Source organism: Elephas maximus, chromosome 15 (assembly GCF_024166365.1).
Source record: "Elephas maximus indicus isolate mEleMax1 chromosome 15, mEleMax1 primary haplotype, whole genome shotgun sequence".
NCBI classification, from domain to species: Eukaryota; Metazoa; Chordata; class Mammalia; order Proboscidea; family Elephantidae; genus Elephas; species Elephas maximus.
This window is the reverse complement of record NC_064833.1, coordinates 19,482,363-19,509,183: the sequence shown is the minus strand read 5'-3', so window position 1 is coordinate 19,509,183 and position 26,821 is coordinate 19,482,363. Positions and strand designations below refer to the sequence as shown.

Here is a 26,821-nt window from a genome sequence, read left to right as displayed (position 1 = left end):
TACCTTTTTACTTTGTTTGACTTGGCTCTAAATGATGTTGGGTTTTCAAAAAACCAAAAAAAGGTTCAAGAAGACAAAGGTAGACAACAATTCTAAATGAAAAATTTGGAGTAGGATCACTGAGTAAGCACAAAGAATCTTGGACTCAGTAACCTACAATACAGATGGGGGAATGCTGGGGGTGGGTAAGAGCTGCTCTACTTCTCAGCAAGAATCACAGGAAACTGCTTATCTTGCTCAGAACTGAGGCGGGTATCCCGTCAGCTTTCTAAAGCGGCATCGTCAGCAGTGTTTAGATGGATTCTTTTATTCACTCCTCAAAGTATCTCGTCACCCAGGAACTATCTACCCCAATTTTGCAGATGAGAAAACTGAGACTGACAGGTTAAGTAACTTGCTCAAGGTCTGAAGCTACTCAGTGGAGGGCTAAAGGCTCAAAATCAGGTTTGTTTGACGCCAAAGTCTATGGTTTTAACAACAGTGGTTTACTAGCTCAACAGTTGTTAAGATAATGCTTTTTTTCCCTAAGTAAATTAATACCTACACTCTGAAAGACATGGGAAATGCAATAAATTGAGACGCTAATTAGTCACTTAGGAACTCCAAGTGAGAAATCTTTTAAAATTAATAAGTTACTTTTTAATTGAGTAAGACTTACCGTTTGCTTCATTTTCATCCAAATTATCTATTATCTGAGAGCCAGAAGTATCTCCACTGCAAGCAGTGTTATCTTTTCTCAATTCTGTACACGTCATACTCTTCCTAGATTCTTCCAGTTCATTCTCAATACTACAATTACTAGAGCTAGTATTTCCCAACTTCATCTTGCTTTCAGAGGCATTTTGCTGCTTCTCATTTTCTTCCACTGAAGAATCTCCTGTGTTTCCAGTCTCGTTAGGGTCTACGCTTGTATCTTGGTTTTCCTCTGTATCACTCTCAATCTTGTCATCCCCTGCATTTTGGCTATCATCTTTTGCTTGTGAAATCTTCCTTCGTTTCGTTATGGTACCTGAGTGCCACTTAGACTTTTTGCGAATTTTTCTCTTCAATTGAGCTTCAAAGAATTTAAAGAATAAATAAATAAATAAACAAAAGAACATTCAACAATTTTCTAAAGTCTAAATAAGGGAGGAGGGTGTGGGCACTAAGAAAGAAGTAGAGGGTTTGAGTAGCCAGAGTAGTTGTGTATGGCTGGAACAGAGAAACAAAAGTCAGATACTGTGAGAAGAAGTAAGATAAATGGGCAAGGCCCAGGTCATACAATGATTTTATCTGAAGTAATTTTAAGGAAGGCAATAATGTGAAATGTCTGATGCATATTTTAAAAAGATTACTTTGGCAGCAGTATGAGGAATGAGCTGGGAGAAGGGCAAGACTAATAATAGCCTACACTTACCGAGTGTTTAGCATATACCAGGACCTCTTCTGAGCCATTTATATGTACTAACTCACTTACATTTCACTTTAACCCAATGAAGTTTGCTACCATAGTCATCACCATTTTACAGACAAGGAAACTAAGGTACAAAGAGGTTATTAAATATGCTGCCTAGGCTAGAGGCAGATAACCATACTGCAATAGTAGTCCTGGGGACAAGGGGTAAAACTTAGGGGAGAGAAACCATTAGAAACTTCATTTCAAGAATGAAAAGTTGGCTTACTATTAGAAAAACCAACATAATCCAGACCATTAATATAAACAAAGGAAACTGAGGGGGAAAGTGAACGTCAGCAGAAGAGAACAAAGGTTACAGCTTCACACACGCTTACCAGGTGTGCTGCAAGACACAGGCGGGCCGGACACCTTTAGCTTTTCGTTCTGCTCTGGGTCTGATTTCCTCTCACCAGTGGGAGTGGAGTTTGGCTTTGGCATCACATGGTAGTAAGACGGGGCATATTTGGAAGAGCTACAACCTTTTAAGTAAGATATATGTGATGTCAAAGAGGATTTCCAGATTTCAAAATTCCATTAAATTGATTAGTTAAAAGGATTCAGTACACTATATCTGGAACATCTTTGTTTGATGCCAAATCATTTTCCTACCTCTCTTCTTTCTAGATTCCTGAATTTCTTCACAAAGCCGTTCAAAGTCTTCATCAAGTTCTTCTTTAATTATTGCATAGGCAGTATCTCTTAAAGCACAGGCTCTATGCCTAATAAGACGATCTGAAAAATGAGTAAAAAATACAATACTTAATATTCCACTCCTAAGAGTTTACCGAATATAAACTGAAAACGTTGGGCTAGGAATGCAGGTATTACGATTCCTTTTCATTCTTAAACCATGAATAGTGAAAGTTACAGAATTGGGTTATTTTGTTTTTGATCTTAATTTAATGTTCTGGACATCTGAGTAATATGGCAGGCTAAACCCAAACAATTTTATTGCTCTGCCCTATCCAGATCCCTTTGAAATATCCACCTCCGCCCGCCAAAAAAAAAAAAAAAAAATGTATAGGAATCAATCAGGAGCAAGACTAAACACCAAAAATGACAACAGGGAAGGCCATCAGTGTCATTAGTGAACCAGAAATGTAAATGCATTTCTGGAAGAGATATGTTACTGCATTGACAGAGAAGCTAAACAGACACAGTGCAACAGTAACCCTATACAGGAAACACTGGGGAAAAAATCCTACGCTCAGAGTCTAGGCCCTGACAACTAGAATATGCTTCCAGGCAGAAGACAGGCGATAAGTGAATGCAAGATTGCTTGAACTGCAGGATCGGGCCCCTTCACAGGACAGGAGGCTGCAATATTCATTCCCAGGTTATAGCGACAGATAGAGCTCTCAGAAGGGATATTGTAGGGGGGTCTAAGATGGCATTTGGGCTTGAAGAAAGGGGCAAGGCCAAGTCTAAAGCAGTAGTTCTCAAAGTATAGTCCCTGGACCAGCAGCATCACCTGGGAGCTTTTTAGACATGTGAATTCTCAGGCCCCATCCTAGATCTACAGAATCAGAAACCCTGGAGATGGGGCCCAACAATCTGTATTTTACCAAGTCCTTTAGGTGGTTTTGATGCCCACTAAAGTGTGAACACCACTGGTCTAGTTTTAGATTGCCACAAGAGACAGTAAGAGAAGCAGTGGCAGTGACATGACTACAACAAAGCCCTCTGCCTCCAGGGTAACCGCTTCCTTGCTTCCTTCTTTCTACAATTTCTGCATTGAAGAGATGCTCCCGCCTTGCTTTCCCACTGCCTATCTCCAGGGCTGGGAACTACCGACAATGCCTAGAGAACGTAGGATAGAGGACCTGGGTGGGGAACAGCAGTGACTGCTGAAGAAGCTCTTACTAGCTTCTCCTCAATGTACTTGAGAAGAACTAGAACTACTAAAAAAATATTTTTATCTACTGAGAGAATTAAGGACCCGCATCTGTAAAACAAGAGGAAGCTAGGAAAAAGTAACACCCGAGTAAGAAAAACACATCTTGGAAATGAACAAGTTGCAGGACAAATACACCATTAAAAATATCCCTTATAAATTTTTATTAATAGAAGATATAGGTGAAGGTGAAGAGGGTATATGCATAGAAAAAGGTCTGACTGGACTATGAGACAGAAAATGATACTGGTGAGGAGTGTGCTTCTTAGCTCAAGAAGACAGAAAATGATACTGGTGAGGAGTGTGCTTCTTAGCTCAAGTAGAGTCATGAGACTATGTGGGCAGGCCCTGCCTAGAGGCAAAATGAGAAGGCAGGTGGGGACAGAAGCTGGCTGAATGGACAGGGGAAATACAGGGTGGAGAGAAGGAGTGTGCTGTCACTTTATAGGGAGAGCAACAAGGGTCACATAACAATGTGTGTAAGTTTTTGTATGAGAAACTGACTTCAACTGTAAACTTTCACTTAAAGCACAATAAAAAAAAATGTAAAATTAAAAGAAAAAGGTCTGAAAAGATATCTCAAAACTTAACAGTATCTATACCTTTTGAGAATGGATATGGGAAATTTTATTTTTAAAAATATATTTCTATTAGCAAGTATTATTTTTGTAATAAAAGATGAAATGGTCTTAAACTAAGAAAACATAAATCTATTTTAGTACTGAGTGCTTATTTTCCTGTTTTGAGAAAGGGCACTGAGGCACAAAGGAAACAAGCTAAGTTGTTATACAACGCTGTGTCTCATTAGAAGGTATACCATGTAGTTGTTAATAAGCACAGGGATTGTGGTGTGAGAGAATCTTGTATTCAAATTTTGCCTCTGCCACTTCCTGGAGAAATGTTTTAAGTTCTCTAAACTTCAGTTTCTTCATCTGTAAAATAGGGGTAAGGTTATTGTGAGGATTTAGCTGCTCTGATGCCACCCCCTGAGAAACCCCCACTAGTGCTCACCTCCAGGATCTCGGTCTGGATTGTATTCTAGAGCATTACTACAGATTAGATCAATATCGCTCAGATAGTCTTTCACAGTCAGATACTTGTGTAGATCAATTTTACTGATTACAGAGGAAAGGTCCATTGGCTGCTTTATTACAGTGACATAATCAGGAACCTAAAATTCAAGGAAATGATTAAATGATTAAGTTAACTCTGAACATAAGGCACATTTCCGTGAAGTTTTTGTGCCAGGCAACATAGGGGAAAACGCATAGATACGTAGAAGCAATGATAACATATTCATATGACACTCTGACTCAACTTAAGGGTAGTTTTGTTTTGTGTTTATTCCTATTCTTGGGCAGCTATCTCTATCCCCAGTAATATCCTATACCTCTTTCCTCATCCAAATGCCACCCATCCTTCAATGTCAGCTTAAGTCCTGGCTCTTTCATTAAGTCTTCTTCAAATATTCCAGCTCACTCCAACAGGTCACAGTAACGTCATGTGGCATTAAGACAGTCTCAAATTGCTTCTAGAGAGTTTGGGTTAGCCAGACAAAGTTAATTGTGTATTCTCTGCAGGAAAGGAAAATGTGTGTTACATAGCTCGTGAATTCTCTACATGATTAGGCTACTACTTGGTATATGTCTCCGTACAGAGAAAAGCTCAGAGTGTAGACAGGGAATGACATAAGCTATTCAAATCTTCTCTGACTTTGAACCATTATTGCTCAGAACACATTTAATGCAAAGATTAAATTAATACCTCATCAGGGTCAACAGGCTTTGTAAATACTCGGAATCGCTTGTCAATAGCAAGCCTATGTGTAACATTTCTTAAGAAAATCCTCAGTTCTCTAAATGTATCTTCTTCTTGTTCTTCTAGCCGTTTCAATTCTTCTACTGTCAGTGGCCTTGGTTCAGGTGGTGGTGCTACTGGGAGTACCTCCAAGGCCTGTAAAACTTCACATGAATAAAAAATAGAAGATATTAATTAATGCTCCTCTATAGCATCGGGGTGACAAAGTGATTCAGTGCAAATGGTGGCCAGGTTTTGAAGGATTATCCTCCTTACATCTGCCAGAAACCCAAGGATTTCAAATATCAAGTGCTACCATAACACCTACCCCCATATCCCCTCCAGAAATGACTGGTAACTTGTAACTTGGAATGCTACTTTCTAAAAGTCATTACCTCTGTTCCATTTCAAGATTACCTAAGAGCCTATTAAGACTACGAAAAAGCATTATTTACAGGACAAGAATGTTCAAACTATTAAAAATGTCTTCATTACTAGTTAATTTTTGAATTAATGAGAACCTGTGGTAAGTCACACATATCACAAAAGTTTAATTTTGCATAAACAGATACGCACTGAGTACTCAGGATAAAAAGAAGCATGTGACAATGCTAGCAAATAAGCTGTCAATCTATTAAGGGAGAAAGAAACACAATTATAACATCGCCATAACACCGCATCAGTAGTATGAAGAAAGTACAACGGATCCATAAAGGTAGGAACAATTAATTTTGCCTAGATACATTAAGGAAGCTTTCACCATAAAGAAACATCTGAGTTATACCAGAAGGATGCTTAGTTCCTTAGAAATGGGAACAGCAACATTAATGACAGAAAGCAAGGATGAATGAAACTGTGAAAAGGACAGAAATTATGTTGTATATAGTTAAAAGATTTCTTTGTAAAAAGGTGGGGGTGGGTGTTAGACAGATGGCAAAATGCCATTCAACTGAGATTTTATTCCCAGTCTCTCATAACTATTATATGTTAACCTTGATATAGCAACTAACCTGCTTTCTTCTTTGATATAGGAGGCTTAGCAGCTTGTTTTAGAATTAAGTCTTCAAAAAATTTTGTTCGTTCTTCTTCACCAGGTAATTGGACATTAAAAATTTCTCCATAACTATGGATAAATAACTCTTGCACCTTAAAAAAAAAAAAGAAAGAAATGCGTCAAACACAGACCCCAACCACGTGTGTAACTGGAGGTTATTATACCTGCCAGGAACCTCGGCCTCTCAGGCACTCAAATGGCTCACTACCTTACCCTATGCAGGGCTTTGCTCAAATGCCATCTTCTTATTGAGGCTTCCCCTAGCCTATTTAATAGTGTGATCATACCTACTCTTTTGACACTCCCTAGCTATAAGTTTTTCTCCATAATACTTGTTTAATATTATATATTTTGTTCACTTATTTTTTAGTCTGTCTCCCCCCTCAACTAAAATGTAAACTCTAGGTAGATATAAATTTTTGTCTGCTACCTTTTTTTACTGTTCACTGATGTACTCCCAGTAACTACAACCACGCCTGGTACAGGGTAAGCACTCAATGAATATTTCTTTAATAAAATATTTGAACTTATCTTCCTACTAAATAATGTTCTAAAAATTGCAAACCAATTTTATCAAAGGTATGGAAAAACACTCATTAAAAAAAAAACAACACAGAAACTTGCAATGTCCATATTATATAGGCTCTGGGGCTACAGAGGTGAGGAAAAAAGGCCTTGACTTCATTTACTTAATACTCTGGTAGGGGATACAAAGAAATCAGCACTTAATGGCAGGCACCCAAACCAAAACCAAACCCACTGCCGTCGAGTTGATTCCGACTCATAGCGACCCTACAGGACAGAGTAGAACTGCCCCATAGTTTCCAAGGAGTGCCTGGCAGATTCAAAGTGCTGACCTCTTGGTCAGCAGCTGTAGCACTTAACCACTACGCCACCAGGGTTTCCAATGGCAGGTAGCAATAAAAATAAAGTGAGGTAAGGGAAAACAATGATGGGAGGGACTATTGTTATAATTTAGAAACTCTGATCAGGGAAGACCTCTTTAAAGTGACATTCAAATATCTAGAAGAGTGTTCCAGGTAGAAGAAACACAAACTTTTGTTTTTCATTGGTAGTTGTCTACACTGGCACAAATTTGAAGAAGAGCAATCCAGTACTACCAAAAATCTTAAACTCACACACTCTTTGACTCAGCTACAGTTATTCCACTTCTGGGAATTGATGCTAGAAAAATTCACACAGTAATGCTCATATAAATTACAATACAAGGATGCTCACTGCAGCAATCCAATAGATAAAACTGGAGAACAGCCCAAATATCTGCCGACAAGGATCTGGATAAATAAATTACGGTACACACAACAGAAAAAGTCAGGCAGCTCTTAAAGGGAATGGTATTTATGCACTGACAGATACATAAGGTATATCGGTAGGTGAATAAAGCAAACTGCAGAATAGTATTCATCATATGATCCCATTACTGTAAGAGAAAACTGTACTGTAGGCTTACTGTACACACACACGCTGCCCCACCCAACAACCATATATCTGGTTTTCTTTGATGAGTGGAGAAATCCTTTTCTTATTATTTGATTCACTTCGGTAGCACTCAAATTTTTACAATGAGTTTTCTGTTACTTTCATATTAATAACTCTCTTTTTAAAGTATAATGATTTTTTTCACCATAAATTACCTCTTCTGGTAGAGCAGAATGGGGTTTGTCTGAAGTTGCAAGTAGTAAAACTGGAGCAAATGAAGGAATATTCTGTAACAATGTGGTAAACGTGGCTCTGACTGTTGGTCCAACGATTTCCCACCACAAGTGAACATGTGGGACATACACTATACTCGGTGCTGTTCTCTTAGCTTCACGAATCATCTGATAGAGGAAAAAATCACATTCAGTTGGCACACTGGCAATGCTAGACCTATGAGTCTGGGACAATGTGTCACTTCCCAACATTATCATATAAAACTCTCAAATTTCTAAAGAGCTTCCTATGAAACCTCACAATCCTTTCTCTTAAAGATATTTTGTAAAAGATTCATTTTTAGGAAAACATATTGCTTCAAGTAACTAGTAAACGGAGTCCCTGACTAGTGCAAACGGTTAACATGCCTGACTGCAAACAAAAAGGTTGAAGGTTTGAGTCCACCCAGAAGCGGACAATCGGCCACTGAAAACCCTGTGGAGCACAGTTCTACTGTGACACACACAGGGGCACCAGGAGTTGGAGTTGACTTGACAGCGACTTGCTTTTTACTAGGTAATTAGAAAACAGCTCAAGAAATCTAGAAGACTTTTCTGTTGTGGTAAATATGGTCAAACACAAAAATACAGGTATAAAATACCTTTATATTAAAACACTAAATATAAAAGCAGCGAAAACAGAAGTATGAGTACTTACCAAGTAGTAGTCCCTGTTCTGCTTTCCTCATTTAGCCCTCCCAACAGCACTATTATCATACCCATCTTGAAAATGGGGAAAATGAACCAGAGATCTAATCACTTCCCCAAGGTCACCCAGATAGTAAGTGGTAGAACTAGGATTTGAACCCATTCTCTTCAATGGCTAAACAATTACGTATAATTCTATTTCATAAACCCAAGGTTAGAATCAGGGGGAAAAAATACAAAAATTAGGTAGTTCTAGATTTTATCTCTGGATGACTGCTTTATCTTCCAAACAGCTTATTTGTCTGGGCAATAATGAATTACCTGGGCACATGTTTCTTCAGGAGATGTAGCACTGACTCCAAAAAGAACAGGAATGTCTAATGTATACACTGTAAATTTTTCTAAAGCGTGGATGACAGCTGGTGCCAAGTGAGAGCCCTGCCCAAATCCTGGCTCTCCTACTATCAATATCCTCGGACGAAAAGACATAGGCTGGTGACAGGCATTTCTGAAAGAAATAATTAATATGCTATGTTTTAGAAAAAAATGTTTTAATCCCCCTCCTTCCCAAATCATCAGTTATGAACTTTGGTAAGTCCATGGCTTGCCTACATGGTTGACCAGTCTTAACAACATGGCTCATGTGGTTACTGGAAACAACTAACATCCAGGTTTTAAGGAATGCTTTATGCAGTAATTTCTACTATAGTAACAAGTGTAAACACAAACAAAAAAATCCTTATATTTTAACTTAACAAAAACAGTTTGGTTGTCATCTTTTATCTTTTCAACCACAATCTCATCTAGTTTTATGGAGTCTATACACCCACCACCAAAAAAAATAAATAAATAAACCAGGAAAATGTACCTATTCAAATGAAGAAAATTAAAATTTTCTTTTGTCTTATGAAACGATTTCTGAGAAAGTCCATTTTCATATACCGATGGGACATCATCATCACTATATACCAAGTCACTTTCTAGCAGAGGGTAAGAAATATCTATAAAACAAACCAAAACTGTTCATCAGTAATCTTTCTGGATTGCAAAGTAAATCTTTACGTTAATATTTCAGTTAGCAAATCAAAGTACTTCAACAAAATTTTTTTCAAGAACCAAAAGTATTTGTGTAGATCTGAATAACAAGTAAATATAAAAATGCACTGCAAACCTAAAACAGATTTAAGTTAAGGATAATCCATGCAAAGTAAACCTTCTTTAAAAATTCCAAGTAAAATACAACTAAATTCCCTTCAAGGGAGTCTTTTACAAAGGAACGTTTCAGGGACGTATAAGCATTTGTATTTGCGGATCATGAAAACTAACTTTAAATGATCATTTAAGTGTTTACCCGAGTCTAATGCTTTATGTGTTCCAATTTCTGCATGTGGAAAGACTCTCTGCAGGGCTTCCAAGATCTTATGAACGGTGCTTTGCAGGAGTGGTTTCACAATGGTGGACAGTGCCTGCCCAGGTGATGTTACAGCTCTTTGGGAGGCTGGGATCATCTTCTGCATAGCTACCTCAAAATCCTTAGCTGAGATATTAATCGAAGAGAGATTCAACTGTAGTTTCTCACTAGTGGTGTAGATCTGTGGGTAGCGTCGACGGAGAGCACATAAAGCTGCTTCAGCACATATCGACTTAATATCTGCACCACAGTATCCTATTCAAAGCAAGCAAAAAAATCTATTAGCATGACCATGGTTAAAGGAAGACTAAAAATCTACTATACTAGTAAAATATTTAAGAGTAATAAACCAAAACTCCTCATTTACCCAGTGACCTCACACGGCAGTAATAATTACCAATAAATCAATCCATTTTTGTGAGTGAAAGATGCACGTGCTAAGTATGGCATAGGAGCCAAGAGCAAGAGTTGAAGTATCAGACAGACAAGGTTCAAATTTCGGTTCATCATTTACTAGGTATGTGATCTCTGGAAAACCATGGATGTTCTCCCAGCCCATTTATTCATCTGTAACGTGGGCATAAGGGCACCTACTTCACGGGAGTGATGTGAGAATTAAATAACGGATATAGAATCCTTAACAGGATGACTAACCAAAAAAAAAGCACCCATTGCCGTCGGGTAGATTCCAAATCACAGTGACTCCATAGGACAGAGTAGAACTGCTCCACATGGTTTCCGAGGAGTGGCTGGTGGATTCAAAATGCCGACCTTTTGGTTAGCAGCCAAGCTCCTAACCACTGTGCCAGATGACTAGAAACATGTAAATGGTCAGCAAAAAAAAGAACTAGTATTATTATTGTGCACTTAATTGCTCTCAACATTCCCTGATGGCCGATTTGTCAAATGTATCTATTCAATATCCAGAAAAAAGCATGCCACAAATAAGAGAACTGAGAAACAAATATGATCTTGTATTTCTTTAAACATAACCTTGCAAGACTACAATTTATACCATTTGTTACATTTGAAATGAATGTAATATTCTTTTTAACTGCTTAAAACAATGTTTACCAACACAGTTTTCTGCTAGCTCTTCTAGAAACATGTCCAGTGGTTTAGGATTCCAATCTCTTGTATGAATTTTTAGAATTTCTTTTCGAGCCTACAAATGAAAACAATTTGAAGTTTTACATCTATAAAAATAAAGTGCTATTCAAATTAGAATAACTACAACTTAAGCTACTTTTGATTGTCTGAAATTGTAGTCTACTATTCTCTAAAGAAATTAATACTTAATAAAAGCAGAAATATTTAAAGATGAAATACAGTGAAAATGAGAAAACATCTATCAGTGATAGTTTAAGAAATTTAGTTTCACTGTTAAACAGATTTGTATTTATAGTGCTGAAATCCACTCATCATAAACATTTATGAGAGAAATTAACCTCTGAACTACTGTTATTCTGGTGCATATTAAGAGCTGTTTTTCAGAGCAGTGACAGCTCTCTCCATATTTGCTCGCTTGGTTCCCAAAAGATTACGTGGCTTTGAAACAACTGGGTAGGATTATACAGTGATGTCCACAAAAAACCCAAAGCCAACAAATTGGCTAAGGATTGGTTGCTTGTTATGCAACATGTTCTGAGCAAAATAAAAATTTATGATTGACAGTATCCTAAAGGCTGTGCTCCAATTTAAAGAATTTAAGTAAAACTTTTAGGGAGGCATTACTATATTTTTAAAGAAAAAATTAAAAATATATACCCATTTGAGTTAATTTTTAATATCACTTTATAAGATTGTGACACAAAATTCGTAATCTTCAAACTTTCACCATAGCAAGACTTGTTAATACTAAAAGGCAATATATTTTTTTCAAAATTTGACAAAACTTAAATTCTTACCTCTTTATCAGGTAGGCTAAAAAGAAACTCTCTGTCAAAGCGACCAGGCCTTCGTAAAGCAGGATCTATAGAATCGAGTCTGTTGGTAGCACCAATGACCACAATTTCTCCTCTGCTGTCCAATCCATCCATAAGAGCTAGCAGGGTGGAAACAATAGAACTAAATTAAAAAAACAAGAGAAAAGAGATTAATTCTATGGACCATGAATAAATTATCCAGTAGTATTTCTTCTTTCAGTAAGATTTATTTTATCAAAAAATTTTCTCAGGACATCTCATTACTTTCAATGGATTAAAAGCTCTGTAAAATAACATACTAAATGGCATTTAGATACTGAAAACAATGGAAAATGTAGATGGTCCCTAGAGTGTCACAAACGGACCCTGGAAGCCACTACATAAAGCATAAATATACAAAGGAACTTGAGACTTCCCAAACAAGCATGTAACATCAAGAAAATACTTGTAAAAAAATACTAGTGGTACCAGGGAGGACAAAAAGTATCTCAAAACTATAAAGTGTTCCATTAGGTATACATTATGAAACAAAGAACTAAAAAAAAAAATATATATGTATATATATATATATATATATATATATATACGCACATGCACAACACACATATAACAGGACTTTGATTACATCCTAATTCTTTATTATGGAGAGACAATAGTAAAAATGATCACCTTGTCTTTGCCGCCCAGCTTCAACAATTCTCAGTATTCTTTTTTTATGTCTCTACCCAACAGCTTTTTTAAAAAAGCAAACCTCACACATACCACTTCATCCACAAATATTAATGTAAATACTTCACATACATATTTCTAAGGAATAAAGACTTAAAACAACTTTATCAACTCGTGGGTTACCCTGAATCACAGTCTGTATAGGACAGGAAGAGAAAATGACAGGCTCTTTCCTTTTATTTTTCAAAATCCAGAGTAATAAGTCAGTGACTCGGCAACCTCTTAGGTGACCAGTTAGACTTTTTCAGAAATTGTCATTACGAATGGATATATTTTTTATGTATTTGATGCATTTCAATCGGTTGTGGTCACCATTATTTCTGATGCTCAAATTGTCCCATCTTTGGACAACAGGAGCCCCTTCAAGATTGGCTCCTATGTCACTCATACGACCTCAGTTGTCTTTGACTGCTTCCCATTCTGGGCACTAGTGCTAGTTGCCACTGGACTGTCACCGCTCTGTCAGCCTTTTTAGTGTCTGGAGCTAGTAATTCTTTTTTTTTAAAATAAATCTATCATTGATACTTCCAATTCAAAATAAAGATTTTAGGGTTTTAATTTAACTTCTATATTTGTATTCTTTTTCTCTTAGGCTGAAAATCTTGTCTCCCAATGACAATCACATAATTACTTATTTGCATTATTCTATAAAATTACCAACAGTAAGATACAGAATACAGTTTAAGACCTGTTGATTTTTTTGTCCTTAAGCTATATCCCCAAATATGTTAAAAGGTTACCTTTCAAAGTTACTTGAGGGAATTCTTCTGTATGTTTATGCTGCCCACTGGAAAGGCAGGTTCACCTGTTTCAATTTCTTTATTAAATTTTTAAGATAATGTAAAATGTTTATATGGTCCCTAAGTCAAAGCTATAAAACAAGGCAAGTTCAGAGGTCTACCTTCCATCCTTGTTCCTTTTTCCCCAATTTGTCCCATCCCTATAGGTCTCTAGCTCATTTTCTCTTTCTTTCCACACACACAAACAACATATATATTTGTATTTTATTCTTCCATTATTTCTTCAAAAAAATAAGCAAATATGCTAATTATGTATATATTGAATCATATTCATGTTACTTCCTAAAAACCTTAATTTAATAAAGATGTTTACTCCGTCAGATTCTAAAAGTCTTTGGTTAAAAAAAAAAGTTGCACTCTCAATTTCACTTTAAAAATATTTGAGATATGCTTTTGCTAATTTTTCTACAGTTTTTCTTGCTAAAAGTTCTCCAGTGTCTTTAAAACTGTCCCCAAATCCATTAAACAGGTACTCAATTATTTGACTGCAAAGAGGTGTATAGTACTGTTAAATACATTTGTCCTTCTTAACACAATAAAGACGGTGAGGCTGGTGATGAAATCTGTCCATCATACAGAAAAGGTCTATGAGATTACTGGTAGGACTTTTAGGTTGTTGTTGTTAGGTGCCGTCGAGTCCGTTCCAACTCAAAGCGACCCTATGCACAACAGAACGAAATACTATCTGGTCCTGTGCCATTCTTACAATCATTGTTATGCTTGAGCCCATTGTTGCAGCCACTGTGTCAATTCACCTCGTTGAGGGTTTTCCTCTTTTCCACTGACCTGTACTTTACTAAGCATGATATCCATCTCCAGGGACTGAGACCTCCTCACAACATGTCCAAAGTATGTAAGATGCAGTCTCGCCATCCGTGCTTCTAAGGAGCATTCTGGCTGTACTTCTTCTAAGAGAGATTTGTTTGTTCTTTTGGCAGTCCATGGTATATTCAATATTCTTCACCAACATCACAATTCAAAGGCATCAATTCTTCTTTGGTTTTCCTTATTTCATTGTCCAGCTTTCACATGCACATGATGTGATTAAAAATACCATGGCTTGAGTCAGGCATGCCTTAGCCTTCAATGTGACATCTTTGCTCTTCAACACTTTAAAGAAGTCCTTTGCAGCAGATTTACCCAATGCAATGCATCTTTTGATTTCTTCTGCTGCTTCCACGGGTGTTGACTGTGGATCCAGGTAAAATGAAAACCTTGACAACGCCAATCCTTTCTCCATTTATTATGATGTGGCTTATTGGTCCAGTTGTGGGGATTTTTGTATTCTTTATGTTGAGGTGTAATCCATAATGAAGGCTGTGGTCATTAGTTAAGTGCTTCAAGTCCTCTTCACTTTTAGCAAGCAAGGCTGTGTCATCTGCATAACGCAGGTTGTTAATGAGTCTTCCTCCAAACTTGATGCCCCATTCTTCTTCATATAGTCTAGCTTCTCAGATTATTTGCTCAGCATACAGACTGAATAGGTATGGTGAAAGGAGACAATGCTGACGCATACCTTTCCTGACTTTAAACCACCCACTATCTCCTTGTTCTGTCCGAACGACTGCCTCTTAATTTGTGTACAGGCTCCTCATGAGCACAATTAAGTGTTCTGGAATTCCCATTCTTCACAATGTTATCCATAATTTGTTATGATCCACACAGTCGAATGCCTTTGCATAGTCAATAAAACACAGGTAAACATCCTTCTGGTATTCTCTGCTTTCAGCCAGGATCCATCTGACATCAGCAATGATATCCCTGGTTCCACATCCTCTTCTGAAACCGGCCTGAATTTCTGGCAGTTCCCTGTTGATATACTGCTGCAGCCGTTTTTGAATGATCTTCAGCAAAATTTTGCTTGGGTGTGATATTAATGATATTGTTCTGTAATTTCCACATTCGGTTGGATCATCTTCCTTGGGAATAGGCATAAATATGGATCTCTTCCAGTCATTTGGCCAGGTAGCTGTCTTCCATATTTCTTGGCATAGACGAGTGAGCACCCCCAGCGCTTCATCTGTTTGTTGAAACATCTCAATTGATATTCCATGAATTCCTGGAGCCTTGTTTTTCACCAATGCCTGCAGTGCAGCTTGGACTTTTCCCTTCAGTACCATTGGTTTCTGATCATATGCTACCTCTTGGAACGTTTCAATGTTGACTAATTCTTTTTGGTATAATGACTGTGTTTTCTTTCCATCTTCTTTTGATGCTTCCTACATCGTTTAATATTTTCCCCATAGAATCCTTCGCTATTGCAACTTGAGGCTTGAATTTTTCCTTCACTTCTTTCAGCTTGAGAAACACCAAGCATGTTCTTCCCCTTTGGTTTTCTATCTCCAGCTCTTTGCACGTGTCATTATAATATTTTACTTTGTCTTCTAGAGCTGCCTTTTGAAATCTTCTGTTCAGTTCTTTCACTTCATCATTTTTCCCTTGTGCTTTAGCTGCTTGACTTTTGAGAGCAAGTTTCAGGGTTTCCTCTGACAACCATCTTGATCTTTTCTTTCTTTCTTTCCTGTCTTTTCAACGGCCTCTGCTTTCTTCATGTACGATGTCCTTGATATCATTCCACAACTCGTCTGGTCTTCGGTCATTAGTGTTCAACGCGTCAAATCTATTCTTGAGATGGTTTTTAAATTCAGGTGGGATATAGTCAAGGTTGTATTTTGGCTCTTGGGGACTTGCTCTGATTTTCTTCGGTTTCAGCTTGAACTTGCATATGAGCAATTAATGGTCTGTTCCAGTGTTGGCCCCTGGCCTTGTGTATAGACACAACTATTTTCACAGTAGTTAACACTAATTTACTCAGAGCTACAAATGAAATTGAGCAGCATAAAGTTAAAGGCAGCTACTAGAAGACAGTAAATATTATTAGGTTTTGGAAAACTCAAAGCCTGTTAATCACATTACATGTCTAGAATGTAACACAACAATAGTATATAGAGACGTGCAAATGTTAGGCATTCTGAATTAACTAAGCAATTAACAGATAATTCATAAGACTACTTGAAAAGAAGGCCTGGAAAATTGAAAACAAATTGGAATTATAGGTAGCTTAGCTTCTATTTGGGGCAGCAGCACTAAGGAACAGTGTTCCCTTGGGTAAGCACCTTATCATGGATGGGCTGCAGTTTTCTCATCTTTACAATGGGGAAGTTCAGCTAGTTTTAAAATCTCAAACCAGTAGTCATGCCCAAAGACATATTTTGTTTGGCCCAGACAGTGTCTTAAAACCATCCAATTAGCTGGCAATGCTAAAAGACACTTAACAATTTGAATATAAAATTTGAGAAAGAGAGATAATCTATTTTTCAAGTCTGGGTCAACTTTTGTACCTCAATAATTGGTTGGAGCTAAAATCAACGGGTCATGCTCTTAAGATAGGGCATGCAGCCACGTGCCCCACCATAGCCCCACTCTCACCACCGGCCTGCCTCACTCATTTGCCTTACCTGGCTGGTATGTGGCTATTTAAGTTTGCGTCAGGAGTTAAATCTTCTGTAACCAAGATTTTTAAACTGTGTTTTAGAACACCCCACCACCCAGAACAGGTTTAATTTTTTCTTCTTGTACTACAGTAAAGCCTGCGAATGCTGGAACCTGTGTAAGACGAAAATCTGTCAAAAAAGGAAAACGCAAATATTTTCCACTAAAATGAGCAACAGAAATGAGCACTCTGTCAAAGGTGGAAAATTTTCGAGACCTGGAAAAACAAGGCAGTCCCGGTTGAGTTCCGGCTATCACAGGTTTCACTCTATGTGTTGGGGTTCTACTATCAAAAACTCAGAGCGACCCTACAGGACAGAGTAAAACTGCTCCATAGGGTTTCCAAGGCTGTAAATCTTTAAGGAAGCAGACTGCCACATCTTTCTCCCATGGAGTGGCTGGTAGATTTGACCTGCTGACTTTTCCATTAGCAGCCAAGTACAAATGCTCAACACTGCACCACCAGGGCTCCTTATGAGTCAGATTCGACTTGATAGCAATGGGTATGGGTACAACCAAAAAAGAAGACCACTGGTTTGAAAAGTTTCTTTCACCACTTAACATTCTATGTCTCATATACTGTCACATACAGCTTAGAATATAGGAAGAAAGGCAGAAGTGCCACCAAGCCACATTTACCTGTGAATTTGATCTTGCCTGCTTGATCGTACCGGAGCCAGACCATCGATTTCATCAAAGAAAATAATTGATGGGCGCATCTGATAGGCCTAGAAAGCAGGTTCAGTAGACCATATTACCTTAAAAGGCCTCAAATATGTAAACTTAATGTAAGACATCTTAATCCATTTTCATTCAAGCTTGCACACCAGGATATAATTTATAAATATAAATGTAAATTCAAGAACTGTTTTAAGGATTCAGACTAAATTATAATACATACAGTTTCATTTTATTTGCTTTTTCAATTGGAAATATTCAGTTAATCTAAGGTGGTTATTACTTTAGATTTCATACCGCTATAGTTACTGATCACACAAGAAATATCTATGAACGACTAATGATGAAACAAGGCAAAGACTAGATGTGACATAGCCTTCCTCCGTGTCAGGACGAGAAAACATTACTTGGCAAGATTTCAGAGTTTTATCTATTTTTATAAAGTGAAAATCAAGAAAGAACGTGAGTTCCAATAAGAGATGTAAAAGCATTTGCAGAAGCCTGTCTCAGTGCCTCAGAAAGTACCGCCTTCCAGTGAGAAGCCTGTCTCAGTGCCTCAGAAAGTACTGCCTTCCAGTAGAAGCCTGTCTCAGTGCCCCAGAAAGTAACACCTTACAGTGACAAGCCTGTCTCAGTGCCTCAGAAAGTACCGCCTTACAGTGAGAAGCCTGTCTCAGTGCCTCAGAAAGTACCGCCTTCCAGTGAGCAGCCTGTCTCAGTGCCTCAGAAAGTACTGCCTTACAGTGAGCAGCCTGTCTCAGTGCTTCTGAATGTACTGCCTTACAGTGAGAAGCCTGTCTCAGTGCCTCAGGAAGTACCGCCTTCCAGTGAGCAGCCTGTCTCAGTGCCTCAGAAAGTACTGCCTTACAGTGAGCCGCCTGTCTCAGTGCCTCTGAATGTACTGCCTTACAGTGAGAAGCCTGTCTCAGTGCCTCAGGAAGTACTGCCTTACAGTGTGCTGTCAATACAATCTGGGATGTGAAACTGAAAGCTGTCCTAAAGCAGAACTATTCTTCAACTGGTGTATTGAGATAACACACTACTAATGTCTCTCTTAAATAGGAGACTTCCACTCTCTCTCTAGGCATGAGACTTTAGATGTCAAAGAATTTAGCTCCAATTATTTCTTTTTCTTCTTACTATAAAGCCGTTTACTGTAGGCTGGTGGTATCTTGATATAGAAAGAAAAATAATCTAGGAAGGCTGTATATTGCATCCAATTCTTTTGAATCTGCTTGTATGAAAAGTGATGAAGTGCAAGATTTATCTAATCGTTCAAATTACATTTGCATTGGTTATAAAATTATCTATATAGGTAAATTTTAGTATCATACCTGGTCAAATAGCAATCGTAGCTGCCTTTCAGATTCCCCTACCCATTTACTCAGACAGTCGGCACCTTTCCTCATGAAAAATGCTGCTCTTTTTTCCCCTTGACTGCACTCATTGGCAAGGGCTCTAGCAACCAGGGTTTTTCCAGTTCCAGGAGGACCATAAAACAAACAACCTCTGTAAAAGAATATGCAATGTTTTAGCACTACATTAAAAAGTAGAATTTTAAAATAAAATTAGGAACCAATTTCTTAAATTCCTTTAGTGAACAGAAAAGTAAATAAGACAACTGAAATATAATTTCAATCCCCAAAATGTACCTTAAAATCTGGGAATACTGAAGCTGTAAATAAACTCCTTTATCTGGAATAGATTTTCTTTTATTCATTCATGTTCATCATATTACCCGGCATACTACTCATGCTTAAAATGATTTGATAGTTTACTTTTATGACATGTATCATGGGAAAGTATAGCAGATTTCATCTAGAATCTTTGGTCTCAGGGTCAGAAACATACCACCAAAAGCTTAGCAAGAAAATAAAAATATTCAAAGTACCCAGGACCTCGCAGAAAAAAGTAAATTATCATAGATCTGAAAAATTTCACTGGAGAAGCATTATCTTTCTATATAATAGTAGTATAGCACAGATTTTGGTTAAAATGAAAACTATAATTAAATTACCTTGGAGGCTGAATTTTAAACTTTTCAAAGACTTCCGGGTAAAGTAATGGAAAAACCACCATCTCTTTCAGAGCCGCAATATGATTAGACAGGCCACCAACACTATCAAATCGTACCTGGTCACAGAAGGGAAACATCTGCATTCTTAGATGTAGAGTCAAAATTAAAATGTCACCCACCCCCAAATAATACCTAACCCACATACAGTCAACTCACTACCTTACTTGTGGCCTGAAGATAAAAGAAAAAAATGACTTATAAAGGTTAAAGTTTCTAATTAAAAAAGCAAACAAAAATAACCACAACTGGTTTTGTTTTGACTTTCTAACTAAAGAAAACATATGAACAATATAATAGTACGAGCACACATTCCAAAATACGGCACTCACGGAAGAATCTAGTTGCATTGGATCAACATCAGCAAGGCTTGCTCCAATTTTCATTCGATCTTTATAAATTCCTTTTAACTCATCTTTCCGAAAGTTAAGTGGGAGGCACCTATTGAAAAAGGTCTTTTTAAAAAACACCCATCAACTCTCTCTCCCTCCCAAATTCCACAATAGATTACGGACATTTTTCTTAGGAATTAAAAAAAAAATTTAATTTCAACTGGAGTAATCTTGAGTGTATGTATTTCAAGTTTCTCATTTTATTTGTAGGTGAAGGAACTGAGGTCCAGAGTTTAAGTGTTACAAATGAAAACATCAGTTATCAAGATGCCACAAGTACCATGAAGTAATCCACAGCAGAGAATTCACAATGTCAATACACATTACAATGATTGTGCATAATATACAGAGTGTTTACCATTTGCCAGACGCTGCTTTACGTGTATTAATCCATTAGGTCCTCACAAGTCCTAAGAGGTAGGTATTCTTAAGAAAATCGAGGCACAGAGAAGTTAACTAACTTTCCCAAGGTCACACAGCTATTAAGCGGCAACTCTGCTATACTATCTATCAGCAAAACGGTCCATAACACGCCAGCGTCTGGATCCACATCAATCCTCTCAGGCAGGCAAGAATGTATCGCTACTTTCCTAACTAGTCTCAAAATCAGTATGATAGGTTACAAAGAATATACCTAGAAGAATCTGCTCATTTTATAGATCAAAAGTAAAAGCCAATTATGTTAGTGGCTAGAGAGCCTAAGAATGACTGCTACAATTGAACAGAAGTAAAAGACACCATGCTTACCACGACTGAAATTCTTGCGAGGCCCAAACTCTAAGAATTTATACAGTGAAAACATTTGATGGACTAGTTTTCAATTTTGGGTTTTCAATGGCTGTTTTTAAAATAATTCTCAATAAAATTATAACCGCATAATATAAAATCCGTAAGATTAACTCCACGTGTATAACTGAACCTCAAAACCAAACCCGGTGCCACTGAGTCAATTCTGACTCCTAGTGACCCTACTGGACAGAGGAGAACTGCCCCCTAGGGTTTCCAAGGCTGTAATCTTTATCGAAGTGCTGTCACATCTTGCCCCCACAGAGCAAATGGTGGGCTCAAACTACTGACCTTTCAGTTAGTGGTGGTGGGCTTAACCACTGTGCCACCAGGACTCAGAAAAATACAAGTAATCTAAGTATACAGTTTTCAGATGATCTAACTCATTGCTGTCCATTAGAAATAAGATGCAAACCACAAATGTAATTTTAGATTTTCTATTAGCCACAATAAAAAAAGGGAAATTTTTATAATGTATTTTATTTATCCTAATATATCTAAAATACTATGATTTCAACATGCAATCAATATATATAAATAATTTTATTGTGCTTTAGGTGAAAGTAATCAATATTTTTTAAGTTGAGATAGTTTACATTCTTTTTTTTATACTATGTTTTTGTGATCCAGGTGTGTGTTTTTCGCACTTACAGCATATCTCAGTTCAGACTAGCCACACTTTAAGTGCTCAGTCGCATCTGCAGCCAGCTAAGAGCTACTGTAGCGGACAGGGCAGCTCTAAGATGCCACAAGGATCGAGCTCAGGATACTGAAGTGACTGGTTCGCATGCCCCTTGAACTACTACTTTCCAATTGCTTCATCAAGGATTGTGCTCTACTCTAAGTATAAAGTGTATTTTATTATTAGAATCCAAGCACTTTTCATCTACCCACATCTATAAAATGGGAATAATCCTTGTCCTATTTACTTCACATAATTATTGAGAAAATCAGAGTTGGTTAATATATGTGGACTTAACACTATAAGAAGTATACAAACCTGTTGCTGTCAAGCTGATTCTGACCCATAGTGACACTATAGGACAGAGTAGAACTGCCCCATGGGGTTTCCAAGTAGTGGCTAGTGGATTTGAACTGCCGACCTTTTGGTTAGCAGCCAAGCTCTTAACCACTGTGCCACCATGGTTACCTTAAGAAGTATATAAACAGTTATGAAATTAGTAAAGCCTTCAATTTTCCTCAAGAGTTCTACAGTAAGAATGTATTGCTATAACTAAAAGGAAAAAAAAATTGAAATTAAAAACAAAAGAAAACAAAACAACATTTCCTCAAGTCAATGTTTATCAAGCAACATTTTGAGCTATGCAATGGTTTCGCAAGAAAACTTAACCATGCTCTAACCTGTTACTAGTTTCAACTGTAGGTATTTCTAACAAGAGGACATTCTGATTTCTACATTAGCCTGTTGTTTAATTTTTTTATTCAGCCAAATTGTACACATTCCCAAATTATCCAACTTTCTCCCCACTTAAAAATAGCTGTTTAAAAAGGCATCAATATGGCCCTTACCTGCTGATAGCTCTATTACGGCTCCTCTTCCTTCGCCTCTCAAATTGCTGTTCATCTTCAGAAGAGGAAGATGAAGTAGAGTCACTACTGTGGATTGCATGCCTTCGTCTACAGTAAGAAGGATATTTTAAGTCATGATGAGGGAAGATAGGAAAAAATGGGCACAAGAGCCAAACATCAGAAAAACTCAATGATGCAAAAATTACTACATCTGATGAATCAAAAAAAGTAGCTTTTGTGGGTTGAATCCTTAGAAGGGAACAAAAGATTTGGATAATTGAGAGGAAGAAAAAAGACAGTAGGCTATAGTAGGGCTGACCATCAAATGTTCACTAAGACAGGCAATAGTCCAGGGAGAGTGATTTGTCTTGATACAAATCAGTTACGCTTAAAGAGAATGGTGGGAAAAAGAACGTATTAGAATCTCGAAACTGTAATTTGAAAAAGTATCTTCAATATATATAATTTCATATTTGGGAGGAAATAATCTATTTTGAAATGTCATATATCCTTAAAGGCAGGACAGGGGATTTTTATGTAAACCAAAAGGGATCAGGAAGGTAAAAAAATGCTCGTAAACATCGAGAAATCTATAGCGTTTCATCAACTGTAAATTCCTAACTCTGTTACTTAAGCAGCTATGTAAATGTGAGTTCTCTAACCTATATGGACCTCAGTTTTCTCACTTACGAAAAGGGATAAAAATACTACCAAATTCTCAGGCTGGTTGGTAGTATTAAGTAAGATGCCAAATGCTACACACAAAAAAATTTAAATCATTTCTACCTTTGGACAGTATCAAAAAAAAACAGAAGGGGTGGGGGGGAGAACATGGCTGGGAAAACCTTTAATCATTCTATTGGCTCAGGGTCCAGAGCTTTTCCTGAGTCAGAGTGCAATCTTGTTAAGTAGGTGTTCCCAAAAATATAAAAGGTTCACAACCTATCATGTGCATAATGTAGGTCCAGAATTCTGTATCTCACAAACTCTGAAAAAAAGTGTTTCCATTACTCACTTAGCAGCAAAACATGGTCTGAAATGGCAGGAGGCAATTTATAGTCGCTTTTTATCCCCCTTACTATGATTATTCATAACCAAACATTGCCGTCGAGTCAATCCCGACTTATAGCGGGACAGAGTGGAACTGCCTGATAAGAGTTTCCAAGAACCGCCTGGCAGTTTCGAACTGTCAACCTCTTGGTTAGCAGCCGTAGCACTTAACCACCACGCCACCAGGGTTTCCATGATTATTCATATATCGCTTTAAAGAATTATTAATGTGTTTGATTACACACCCTGTATAACTCTGGAGATTTAATGTTATTACTATATATGCAGTGTTATCATTGTACATCCTGAAAAACGCCTGAATTCTGAAACACAGATGGTTCCAAGGATTTTGGATAAGAAGTTGTGGAAACATACAAATAAAAAAAAATAATCATCCACCCACCCAACTACCCAAGACCATTGCTGTGATTAGCTTGAATCCAAAATATCTAGTACAAGTCTGCAGTTTTATAGGAAAAACTAACTTATTTAACATCACCATTTCAATAGATTCTGACATCTCTATGTATTTACGTAACTAAAGTAAGACTATCTTTAAAATTAATACAAAGAACTAATATTTACTGTTTCCTGTTCCAGGTGCTTAGCATGTTATCTCATTTAATGCTAATTAAAACGGTGCACAAGTATGTATTACGTAGTAGGCCCATTTTACAGTCAAGGCTAGAGTGGAACATAGGTTAAATGATTTGCTCAACAGGTTAGTCTGTTGTCTACATCTATTCTGTTCCAACAGTGGTCTGTCTATTCCAAGAATCTACATTTTATACACTATCACACTGGTGGTCATGGGGAGTTCAGAGAACACTACACCTTACTCTCCTTTTCAGAAGATCATTAACTTCACTACCAAAGTATTGGTCCTTAGTGACTTTCTAAGGGGCCTATAAAAAATACTGACAATGTGACCTCCTTTCAAGTCAGTTTATCTTGGGCAGCCCTAACAGGGTGAGTTCGTCTTCTTGATCCCCCATCCTCTAGGTCTTCTGCAGAGATGATGAAACAAGAAAGCTACAATGTACACTGTGGTTTTGCCAATTTGAAAATCAAATAAAACATCAAAGTATAGTTATACTAGGGATGCAAATAGTGTTTCATATTTTTTCTAGAAAAGGCAAATCTCAGCACTTCAAATCAAAACATGACTGGATATTCTGCTTCTTCTATGACTACCAAGAGCTATTCAAGTAGTCGAAGTCTTATAATACTTCAGTCTTACTTCTGGGTAATGTTAGGGAAAAAGTACCATTTCCCGTATCAATGTCATTTTTTCTCCCTTTCTAGTCTTCACCAACAAGCTCTCTCATTCATAAACTACCATGGTGCTACTATATTACCCTGACATTTCTAATGCATCTGAAAACCCTTCATTACTCAGGAGACTAAAGTAAAAGGAGCAATTACTTCTTTGGGCTTAAATCTGACAGACAAGCAACAACTATTGGGATGTAGAAAAACACATGAATAATTTGAGTAGTCAAAGAAAATGAATGTTGCCTACTAAAATAGATCCAGAAAAGGACGACTAGGTGTGTAACTTAGAACGCTTGACATGGTAGGAAAATCTCTGTGATAGTGTGTGAAGATTAAAGCTACACTCTAACTTACTGTGAGGATTAAATGAAATAGTCCATGTAAAATGCTTAACACAGAACTAGGAATACAATACACATCGAATAGATGGTAGCTCTATTATTAACAGCTGCAACAATGGATTACTAAGGTAGTTACTAACACTTCTTATTAGTGGAAGCAAAAGCAAAAACTGTTCGACTGTAAGCATAGCATTAAACTCTCCCAAATGTAAGATTCGAGAATCCTACCCTAATACACCCAATTTTAAAACTCCAGAATTCTACCCTAATGTAGCCACATTTGTGTTGTCATAAATCAATCACTATTTCAGAACCAACCTGTTTATTCGTTTACAATAAGGACTTCTTGGTCCCGCAGAAGACAATCGGTATCTTGGTCTTGCAGGAGAAGCTGGGCCACTATAAAATATATTGGGCTTTCTCTGATGACGAGGTTCTAAAAAAAGAATTATATCTACATGACATACAAATATATATGATGCTATATTTGCTTTTTATCTGAACACTTACAAATGGGCTGCCTTCCATGAAAATACTAGTAAATGCCTACTATAGAGTGTTTTACTGTTCACATTTTAAATCTGCATGTCTGCAGGGTTGCTGTTGAAAATATGTACAGCACAGACACTAACCAAACAAAAAACACACTGGCCATGAACAACCATTATGATAGTACTGGTGCATAACAAGTGATTATTAGCCCTGCATGTCTATGCTCAGAAGTATTGAAGTACAACGTTAACATAAATCATAAGCAGTTCTATCTACAGAAACTGACAAAATAGATTAAAATAGAAAGCTGTGAAATCTAAAATAATTCATGGCAGACATATAAAATTCCAAAATAGCCCAACTGTTTGCTTTGGTCAAGGCTACCACTTTGGAAGAAATGACAAATTTAGGATAGGTTAAGAAAAGACAACAGCCATGAGTATTTGGCAATGCCATAACATGAAAAATACTGAAAAACAACAAAGAATTAGAGAGGAGGGACAGTAAAGATAAAGCTAATACAATAATTACATCTCCTACAAAACAATATACAGCACTTACTTTCCAATGGAGCCTGGTAGTAAACAGTAGCTTTTCTCTGTCGAAGATAATATCGTTTCTGATTATCTTCTTCTCCATCTTCTTCATCATCTTCTTCTTCATCTTCATCATCATCTTCACCATCATCTTCATCTTCTTGGTCTTCACCCTCTTCAGAAGATTCTACAATTAAGAAACACTTACTTCCAAAAGGATACTCACCAAAATGTCAACAACTGTTAACAGAGAGCTTGGTTGGAGAATAGTCCCCTGCCATTTTATTTATCTACTTTTAGATTGTTCATAGAAAAAAAAGAACCTGTAATTCTTTTGTAATATTAAATGAAGATTTAAAAGAATGAAATAAAATTTAGAATAAAATCAAGTTGAAGGGGAAAAAGTAAGCATAGAATTAAAGGTTATTGTTAATAAATACCAAATTAAAGTTACTGCTAATTTAACTAATATAGCTGGCTAAAGTCTCCAAGTTAAAAGGCCAAAGCTGAGTGAGGAGATGCTAAAATTTGACATGTTATGTTAAACTTAAATTTGACATCCCATCCACCTCTCTAGCTGTCATTGAGGTACATGCAGCATAACTCAAACAATCCGCTTATGGTAACAGTAAAACGTCCTCACCGAACATTTTAGAAAACTGGGTTTCACTCAAGAAAAATTCTAATAGTTTATGGTAATAAGCTCTAAGTTGGGAAAAAAAAAAAAAAAAAAGTTAACTTTATTCACCTTTTAAGTTAAATAGGTAGAT

General features: G+C 37.1%; 1 protein-coding gene across 2 annotated transcripts in view; it reads right to left on the bottom strand.

Moving 5' to 3' along the window:
- ATAD2 (ATPase family AAA domain containing 2) overlaps positions 1-26,821 on the bottom strand; it is a 51,706-nt gene that overhangs the window by 5,931 nt on the left and 18,954 nt on the right. The window contains exons 7-25 of one of the 2 annotated variants that reach the window (XM_049853920.1): positions 26,077-26,226; positions 25,342-25,459; positions 22,358-22,465; positions 19,982-20,090; positions 19,593-19,708; positions 18,910-19,084; positions 17,537-17,625; positions 11,859-12,018; positions 11,026-11,116; positions 9,892-10,206; positions 9,409-9,541; positions 8,862-9,048; positions 7,836-8,021; positions 6,137-6,272; positions 5,094-5,290; positions 4,341-4,500; positions 2,045-2,167; positions 1,771-1,914; positions 659-1,054 (exon numbers count right to left, since the gene is read on the bottom strand). In XM_049853920.1, coding sequence (XP_049709877.1) covers positions 659-1,054; positions 1,771-1,914; positions 2,045-2,167; positions 4,341-4,500; positions 5,094-5,290; positions 6,137-6,272; positions 7,836-8,021; positions 8,862-9,048; positions 9,409-9,541; positions 9,892-10,206; positions 11,026-11,116; positions 11,859-12,018; positions 17,537-17,625; positions 18,910-19,084; positions 19,593-19,708; positions 19,982-20,090; positions 22,358-22,465; positions 25,342-25,459; positions 26,077-26,226 — 3,093 coding nt within the window. Of the gene's footprint in view, positions 1-658; positions 1,055-1,770; positions 1,915-2,044; positions 2,168-4,340; positions 4,501-5,093; positions 5,291-6,136; positions 6,273-7,835; positions 8,022-8,861; positions 9,049-9,408; positions 9,542-9,891; positions 10,207-11,025; positions 11,117-11,858; positions 12,019-17,536; positions 17,626-18,909; positions 19,085-19,592; positions 19,709-19,981; positions 20,091-22,357; positions 22,466-25,341; positions 25,460-26,076; positions 26,239-26,821 lie in introns of both variants that reach the window. The other variant, XM_049853919.1, reaches the window with a different exon arrangement.